Source organism: Sinocyclocheilus anshuiensis, unplaced genomic scaffold (assembly GCF_001515605.1).
Source record: "Sinocyclocheilus anshuiensis isolate Anshui unplaced genomic scaffold, SAMN03320099.WGS_v1.1 scaffold334, whole genome shotgun sequence".
Taxonomy (NCBI): Eukaryota; Metazoa; Chordata; class Actinopteri; order Cypriniformes; family Cyprinidae; genus Sinocyclocheilus; species Sinocyclocheilus anshuiensis.
In genome coordinates, this window is record NW_015546055.1 from 192,101 (window position 1) to 202,147 (window position 10,047).

At 37.9% G+C, this 10,047-nt stretch overlaps 1 protein-coding gene across 1 annotated transcript in view; it reads right to left on the reverse strand.

Moving 5' to 3' along the window:
* The window catches only part of LOC107699243 (autism susceptibility gene 2 protein-like), a 262,039-nt gene that overhangs the window by 99,732 nt on the left and 152,260 nt on the right, over positions 1-10,047 (reverse strand). The window contains exon 4 of the mRNA XM_016500439.1: positions 1,739-1,840. Within this exon, the coding sequence (XP_016355925.1) occupies positions 1,739-1,840 (102 nt within the window). The remainder of the gene's footprint in view (positions 1-1,738; positions 1,841-10,047) is intronic.

Here is a 10,047-nt window from a genome sequence, read left to right on the forward strand (position 1 = left end):
GAAGCTGCCAGCTGAGTAAATAGGATGTTCTTATCACCACCCGAGCACAAACACATACCAGAGTCTGCAGGCCTGAGGGTGGAAACAGCCTCCGCACTCCTCTACCTCACATTCTGACAACACAAGCACACACACTGAGCTCAAGAAGAGCTCAGCTCTTTAACCACTCCTATTGTTCCTGTTGGCACAGGGCCTTGTCAGTTTAGACCAATGGAGTGAATAAGAGAAACTATAAAACACAGTTTAAATATTGAACCTCGTTGCTCTTAAGAACAAGGCAGAGAAGAAAAGCCACCAACTGACTGATAATGATCAGGTTTCACAACAGTTATTGTAGGGGACCAGGCCTACCTTAACTCAGGTGTTAAAAATATATTTTCTGGTTGTTAAAACATTCAAGCAGTATCTTATATCAATAGCAATGGTGAACTTCTAAACTAAATGCCAGTTCTGAAACATTTTGCATATTATTTGTGACCATTATAAACGCAGGGTTCTCACAACTAAAAGGAACAATTTGCTAACAAACCAGACTTCACTGGGACTTGCAAGTAAATTGTACTCTACACAAGTGCAGATGGAATATTTTAAAGCAGAACAATATATATATATATATATATATATATATATACTGTATATACTGTATATATACAAACCCGATTCCAAAAAAGTTGGGACACTGTACAAATTGTGAGTAAAAAAGGAATGGAATAATTTACAAATCTCATAAACTTATATTTTATTCACAATAGAATATAGATAACATATCAAATGTTGAAAGTGAGACATTTTGAAATGTCATGCCAAATATTGGCTCAGTTTGGATTTCATGAGAGCTACACATTCCAAAAAAGTTGGGACAGGTAGCAATAAGAGGCCGGAAAAGTTAAATGTACATATAAGGAACAGCTGGAGGACCAATTTGCAACTTATTAGGTCAATTGGCAACATGATTGGGTATAAAAAGAGCCTCTCAGAGTGGCAGTGTCTCTCAGAAGTCAAGATGGGCAGAGGATCACCAATTCCCCCAATGCTGCGGCGAAAAATAGTGGAGCATTATCAGAAAGGAGTTTCTCAGAGAAAAATTGCAAAGAGTTTGAAGTTATCATCATCTACAGTGCATAATATCATCCAAAGATTCAGAGAATCTGGAACAATCTCTGTGCGTAAGGGTCAAGGCCGGAAAACCATACTGGATGCCCGTGATCTTCGGGCCCTTAGACGGCACTGCATCACATACAGGAATGCTACTGTAATGGAAATCACAACATGGGCTCAGGAATACTTCCAGAAAACATTGTCGGTGAACACAATCCACCGTGCCATTCGCCGTTGCCGGCTAAAACTCTATAGGTCAAAAAAGAAGCCATATCTAAACATGATCCAGAAGCGCAGGCGTTTTCTCTGGGCCAAGGCTCATTTAAAATGGACTGTGGCAAAGTGGAAAACTGTTCTGTGGTCAGACGAATCAAAATTTGAAGTTCTTTTTGGAAAACTGGGACGCCATGTCATCCGGACTAAAGAGGACAAGGACAACCCAAGTTGTTATCAGCGCTCAGTTCAGAAGCCTGCATCTCTGATGGTATGTATATATTAGAAATTCCATGACTCTTCCAGGCAAACACATTTCCAAAAAATCCATGAAAACCCTGTGTATGAGCATTACAGAAAAAAAAACAGCACTAAATGTAGTTTTTTGTTAGTATGGCGAATGATGCACAGATTTGATTGGACTCACGTCTGTCAGTCTATCTCTGGAGCTGCTCCGGATGGAGGGTTTGGATTCTCCACTCACGTTCTCGCTATCGCTGTCTTTACAGTTGTTCTGGCCCGGCTTCAGCTGGAAAACACAAAGACAGCAAAAAATTAACAGTCAGATCCAGCAAGAAGAGAAAAGGCACTAAAAGATGTAAAACATACTGGTAAACATAAGAGACAATACTGATGCTCTCTGGATCAGAATACAATAATCTATTAGAGCTCTGTAACTAAATAGATTATATTTGGATAGGGCCCAGACCACAAAACCGATGGAAACAGCTCAGTTAAAAGGCAGCTACTGAATGTACTATACTGTTCAAAAGTTGAGTCTGTTATGCTCACCAAAGCTGCATTTCTTTGATCAAAAAATACAGAAAAACATAATATTGTGAAATATTATTACAATTTTATTGTAATATATTTTAAAATGTAATTGATTCCTGTGATGGCAAAGCTCGATTTTCAGCAGCAACAGACTTTAGTCAGGTTAGACGCTATATTGAATTGATGAAAATGAGGCTGTGGAGGATAGACTTACAATACCACACAATGTATAAAGGTCCTATATCATGTCATTTTCATGACTCACAACTTTAATAAAAATAAGAGAGCTTTGGCACAGAGAGTAATGCACAGCAGACAAATAAGGAACTGCTGTGTTCTTGGGAAACTGATTTCCTCCACTGTTCTATAAAATAAAAAGCAAGCAAACAATAAATAAATAACTAAATAAAGCTTTATTAACAGATGCATCACAAAGAAATGCCTTTTCTGTGACATCATCAAATGACATCCATATGATTTCAGCCACTGAACCCTGACTTCATTTCAAACTTGAGAGAAAGAGAAATAAAACCCAACCGAACCACATCAAAAGCCATTTTTCATTCAGTAAGCCACTCTCCCCATGCAAGAACCAGAGATTCACAGCAGGTCTCCTTCAGCAGACTAGAAATCATAAAGAACAAGAGCAGAGCACAGAGGAGAAGGACGAGGGGGAAAACAGGATGAGGACATGAAATCCGAAACATCTGAGCCCCAGTAAAGTCCGGAGAACAATGCCATACTCCTGGGACCCGGCAACTGTCATCAAGGCAGTTTTACGTCGTTCGCAGTTCTGCGATTTACGTCTTCTGAAGCTTCGCCATTCAGACGGTTGTTTCCGTAACCCTCGCCCTGCCAAAACCCGCCACCTTCATCTCTCAGCACATAAAAAGCCTGTTTTATGAGTCGAGATGAGTAGTAAATGACTGCAGTGTCACTTAATGGAAAAAGCAGAGTAGGCCACGGCGCACTGGGGGGTTGTTTACCGAGATGGAGAGATAGATCGGTCTGCTCATTTCTTTTCCGATCTTTCCCTCCCAGACATTCTCTCTTTCTCTGTCTCACTCACGCTTTCATACTTCTCCATCATGTAGGAAAATAAAAACAGATTCTTTGCGATAGTTCCTGACAAAGGCAGCGGGATGGGAGGAGGAAATAAGATGAGGGTCGGAGAATATCTCTTTTCACTGGTGCAGGCTGTGGGATGTTAAAGGCGTACAGGGGACTGCGGGGAAGAGGGCCCTTGAGTAAAGCACATAATTAAAATGAAACTGTTCCCTTTCTGTAGCCATTAGCTATGTGAAAGGATCTCTCTCAGAGGGAGAGCTCAGTGACTCCAGGCAGAGACGCTTGCTTCTACCAGCAGGCCAACGTGATAAGAGGCCTGCACTGCTCAGAGAGAGAGAGAGCGAGAGAGAGAGCGAAAGAGAGTGAGAGTTGGCAATGACAAATAGGAGGACAAGGAACTGTAAAGTCTGAAGTTAGACAGGTCATCTAGGTGCATTTTTTATGTATGTTTCATTTCTGTTGAGAAGCAATGCACTGAATGACTGCTTTTCTTATATGCATCTACATCTCATTTACAATAAGCTGCCTCATTACCTTTGTCTAAACTTCTACCTCAAGGGAAGTGTATCACCCAGTCAAGGTCAAAGACTGTTCTGCCTTCATTTAGACTTCATAAAGCATCTCAGATGAGAGACTCATCACCAAATGAGAAAAGCAGACAGCGGTAACGTGCAGGTATAATCCAGTCAATCAGCACTTAACAAATTTGGCTGATAATCCTCTGAAACTTCCTGGGACTCTGTGAGATAGAGCTCATGTAAAAATGTGGTTCATAATTCAAATTTCAAAAGTACCAAATGTTTTCACGTTTTTCACAATGTATTCTCAACTTAAATCGGCATTCTGCTCATTTAAGCTCAAGAGAAACATATAAAAGAGGAAATAATATTACCAGCATTCCTGAAAAAAGAAAGAAAAAATAGAAGGGGCAACATACATATAAATAAACTAATTGAATAATAAATTATTAGATAAAATAATAAAAGGACAATGAATAATATTCTAATCAAATACACATGGTTAAATATAAATGTATTTTAAAACTACTGTAAACTGAAAAAATTATTTCATATCTCATTTAATTTCTCATTAAGCTTTTAAGCTCATAATCTAATATGGATAACATTTTGTGTAAGCCTGTTTGTTTTCATTAGACTTATTAAAAACATTTATTTTAGAGTGAGCATGTTTGTGCTTGTTTATTTGATTTTCATTTAACCAACTTAGAGCATTTATTTCAACACAAACTTGGCAACAGCTGGTATTACTTTTCAATAAGTGACTCTGGGCAGAAAGCTTACACTGTTTAAGAGCTCCTGATAAACATTTAAATAAACAGGTTTTAGATCAGTATTGGCCAGTTCAAGTGACAAGAAGCTGGTAATAGACAATGGGTGTTAAAATCCTGGGCATTTATAGTAATATTAATTATTATATGGCTCTCTTAGCCTGCAGCAATGTTCAACATTTAGATGAAGATTTCAAAAAATTGAGAAAAGTGAAAGGAATTTTTGCATGATGCAGGACATGATGCATGAAGTTTTGTACTCAGGATTAGAGCTTCTGTAGAAAAAGCATCTCTAAATAAATTACTACCAGGAAGCAGTTATGCTATTCTCCATGTATATGTAAATAATGCAAATGTCTATGTAAAAATGTGGTGCGTATTTATTTACTCACCACGATTAAATCAACTATTAATAAAAATATTAAACTCAGATAGTACATCTACGCTTAACCAGTTAAGCAGGTACACCTTTGACTATGATTATAAGAATTGCAAAGCAATGTGGAGATGTGTTATTAGTTTCCCCCTTTCAATTCCACTTAATGCCTCTTAAATAGCCTTTGAAAAATTAACAAGTACTTTTTCCTGAAGGCATGTGTGACATTTCGTATGAGTTCTCAGAGTAATTTTTGAAGAGATTTGATTAATAGAGGCATTAAACAAAAAAGTGCAATGTGGGTAGCCTCAATAAATTACCATCATCAACAAGTTCAGAGCAAATCGGGTTTCCACCCACAGTCAATAAATCAGAAAGCTCAAGCAGTTCTGTCTATAAACCTCTATGTCCACACATCGTCCATTACTCCACTATTAAGGTTTAATAGGGCATCTCACTAACTCTAAAATTAGTCTGAAGTCCAGCCACATAAAGTATGATATCTATTGTGTTCATTTTTATTACTCGCATTCTCTTTCTGGCACTACTCCCCTCGGTTTTGGCATATGATCATTACCTACTGCTGCTCGCTAGATTAACTGTCATAACAAACTTAATGCAGTTTCTTGTAAAAATGATCTTTCTTTGGAAAGCAAGCATCTCCCATATGTATGAGCATGTGAGTGTGTACATAACCTTGTTTATGAGTGTGTATGTGTGCAGATGGGTGTCTGTGGGTTTTCACAGTCTTTCTTGTGCAATCATAATGACGTTAATGAAGACTGACAGCTCCACCAGGTTGCACCATAAGGATAAACTCCTTTAACAACCCTGAGAGCAGAGCCTGAGTAAAGATTCCCCCTCCAGGAAGATAACAAACAGATGGTTTTCATATTCCAGCAACTAATTCCTCAACAATTAAAAACACAGTAAGACATTAGCATCTAATGAAACATTTAAACTACCAGTAAGTGCATCTGCCATTAATTTCAACACAGTAAGTTCTTGTTTTGCCTCAATCTGTTCCCTGTTAGGGCTGATTTCTCCCTCCCCCCTGTCTGAGTTTACTGAAGTATAGAATTAACAACTGTTTTCAATAAGCAGGCAGCAGGATTCCCTGGCACAAAAGCCTCCACGCTATTAAAGATCAATTTATGCTGCCAAGGCTTTGATGTGAGGCAGTAATGGAAAGGGCTTCTCGTTTTGCCTTCCCCATAAAAAGGTCAAAGAGACCTGTACGTGTTAACCCGGCTCTCACGATCGCCCACAAAAAGAAAGTCAGTCATCAATGGTTGTTTTATAGATAGCACAGCTTTATAGCGCTGTAATTACATTGCACTTAGCGAGTCCGTATGCGAGAAAACGAAGGTAGTTTGTTTCCAACGTTGCAGGAGGAAGCCAAGCATAACATCTTTTGACTGCATTATACTGATAGAAAGTCACATTAATTCACACCAGCGCTTTGTAAACAAGTTCTGCTATACAACAAGACCTTTTATTTGAATTTACTGCGATTTCACACTGGCGCCCGCACCGAAGCTACACATCCATTATGAGCGCCGGTACAACAATCCATAAGCCTAAATGCATTTTATAGGGACTGTCTCAAAGACATAGAGCACAATAGCTCGGAGTTTCCATATAACAGACAGTTTTAATGGCCCTTTAAATGTGAAAGTGGGAGCGGCGGATTTCAATGGCACTCCAGGAAAATGGTGCCTTAATCTGAAATAATACTGACATACATTAAGAGCTTGCTTGTAAAAGCTATATTAGTTTATATCGGGATGGAAGCACTTGTAAAGAGGAGAACGGCGCAGCTCAAGGCGAGAACTTAGATGAGCATCCATTCAAAGTTATCAACAGTGTGATGGTATAAGGAGATGGTGTGTTTTGCTAAGCATATTCGAGAGAAAAAAAAACCACTGGAAGCACAAAACAGTACAGTTTTGGTAGAAATTCCGAGGTTCCTCAAAGGTGGAAACAAAGCTCGAGTAATGGGGTAAGCGTCCTTTGAAATCCTGACTAGACTCTAGGCTTTTGAAGCTTTTATAGGATTATCGTTAGCACATGTAGTCAATTATTTCTTTTGCCCACTTGCTGAAAAGTGCTTGCCGGTGTTATGATAAAATTTTACAAGTCTATTGAACTATTCCCACAGGCTCGGCCCACAACCCAATGCAGTCAAACACAAAGACCGACTCTGCCGCATTGGCCTTTTAAACGGCGCCTTTCGCAAACCCCAATAACCTTTTCATCTAAAACCCTGCTTTGAACAGCTCGACTGACCCTTCGCTTCCAGTGGAAGCCCATGGGATTCTGTTGCTATCGGCTTCTGTTCTTCCTTAGTTACGCACTACAGCAGCTGTGGAGCTCGACAGTAATAAAACCTGGAACAATTTACCAGCTTTTATTGTTCTTCTGTGGCGTTTCAGCACAGCTAACCTGTCCTCCAAGGAGCCGAAAGAGAGAGTGAGAATCCCAATAGAGCGCCAATGAAAGAGGATCTCATTTACCTAAAAGCGCTTATAAATTTTTAATTTGCTTTAACAAGTAAATTAACAAGTCCCTCATTCGGGAAGTTTTATGGCTGCCTGCCACCGAGGGACAGCCATGAAAGTTTTATAGATAATCCACTAGTGTGCTAGGCTGCTTATAATAAATTGTCTATTTCCTTCTGCAGAGTCAAATCCCTCAGTTTCCAATGACTACACTCTAAATGTCTCCTTCTCTGCTTTCTTTTCAGCACGATATAATGCCTGTTTTAACATTGGAGCAGACGGTGGCCCGTAGATGCAGAATTATCCTGTTTCTTGTGGAGGTGAGGAGGGTCTGGTCTATATGAGTCAATGTTGGCTTACATTCAGTAGACAATGTTAAATACTCTAGCCTCCATCTTCAGGCAGGTCTCTGTGATTGGCTGACAAGTTAAAGGGATAAGTTTACCCAAAAATGAAAATTCACCCAATTTCCAAACCTCTTTGACTTACTTTCATCTGTGAAAAACAAAAGAAGATATTTTAAAGAATGTTTCAAACAAATTAAATATCTAATATCAAATGAGATATCCAAAACAGCTTGACATGATAAATAAAAATGTATTCTGAAATCATCATCATTAATTGCCTTGGTTTACCAATCGGCTGTGGAATAATAACTGTAACACTCACATCTTCATGTAAGGCTGCTAAATTAATTTAAAAAAAAAATTTGATATCGCAATATGGCTGAGTGTGATTATCAAATTGCAAAAGCGTTTAAATAAAAATTTGCACTACGTGTGAAGTGTGGCAACTTGTGATCCACACAAACTCATCTTTGCATCTGCTTTGAGTTTGTGTTGCTTATAACATGCATGTGGGAAAATAACATGCACCTGCATCTTCCCTAACTTGTAATCTCCTAGCAATTTTCTGCTAAAATAAAAGCTTGATGGTTTGATGTTTGAAAATGTAAATTTACTATTTACAATTTTGTTTTGGAAAATTATTATTATTAATTGTATATTTATATAAATATGTTTATCTTAATATAAATATAATATTTATTTATCTTGTATAAACTTATCACTAGGCCGAGGGACAGCCATGAAAGTTTTATAGATAATCCACTAGTGTGCTAGGCTGCTTATAATAAATTGTCTATTTCCTTCTGCAGAGTCAAATCCCTCAGTTTCCAATGACTACACTCTAAATGTCTCCTTCTCTGCTTTCTTTTCAGCACGATATAATGCCTGTTTTAACATTGGAGCAGACGGTGGCCCGTAGATGCAGAATTATCCTGTTTCTTGTGGAGGTGAGGAGGGTCTGGTCTATATGAGTCAATGTTGGCTTACATTCAGTAGACAATGTTAAATACTCTAGCCTCCATCTTCAGGCAGGTCTCTGTGATTGGCTGACAAGTTAAAGGGATAAGTTTACCCAAAAATGAAAATTCACCCAATTTCCAAACCTCTTTGACTTACTTTCATCTGTGAAAAACAAAAGAAGATATTTTAAAGAATGTTTCAAACAAATTAAATATCTAATATCAAATGAGATATCCAAAACAGCTTGACATGATAAATAAAAATGTATTCTGAAATCATCATCATTAATTGCCTTGGTTTACCAATCGGCTGTGGAATAATAACTGTAACACTCACATCTTCATGTAAGGCTGCTAAATTAATTTAAAAAAAAAATTTGATATCGCAATATGGCTGAGTGTGATTATCAAATTGCAAAAGCGTTTAAATAAAAATTTGCACTACGTGTGAAGTGTGGCAACTTGTGATCCACACAAACTCATCTTTGCATCTGCTTTGAGTTTGTGTTGCTTATAACATGCATGTGGGAAAATAACATGCACCTGCATCTTCCCTAACTTGTAATCTCCTAGCAATTTTCTGCTAAAATAAAAGCTTGATGGTTTGATGTTTGAAAATGTAAATTTACTATTTACAATTTTGTTTTGGAAAATTATTATTATTAATTGTATATTTATATAAATATGTTTATCTTAATATAAATATAATATTTATTTATCTTGTATAAACTTATCACTAGGGATGCACCGATACCACTTTTTCCAGTACTCGCCCGATACCGATACTTTTATTTTTGGTACTTGCCGATACCGAGAAATAAACTTATCACTGCATCTAAACCAACAACATACCTATTAGATCCTGTACCCACTAAATTACTGAAAGAGTTGTTACCTCATTACGTCTCTCTTTGAATGAATGAATCAGCGTTTTTTAACGTGTAGTTGAATGAACGGTTTAAAGACTCACTCAAAGACAGTCCTTTTCCACCACTTTGTGGCGCAACAATCTAACTGCACTGACTGACAGCCCGTCTAGAACGCGCGCAGGTGGAAATATGTGTGTGTGTGTGTGGGTGTATGGCGATAATACCGCATACCGCGCTATTGAGCCACTCAAAATTACCGCAAGGGAAATTCTCTCACCGCTACAGCCCTAATGCTGATGATACTCAACTATATATCTCAACAAGACCAGATGAAACTTATAAATTATATAAGCTAACAGAGTGTGTTAAAAATGTAAAAGATTGGATGACCAATAATTTTATCCTATTCAATTCGGATAAGACAGAGATTACTTATTGGACCAAAAAACAGTACACAGAATCTCTTGGATTACAATTTTGAAACTAGACGGATGTACTGTTATTTCCTCTACAGTCAAAAATCTGGGTGTTATATTAGATAGCAACTTGTCTTT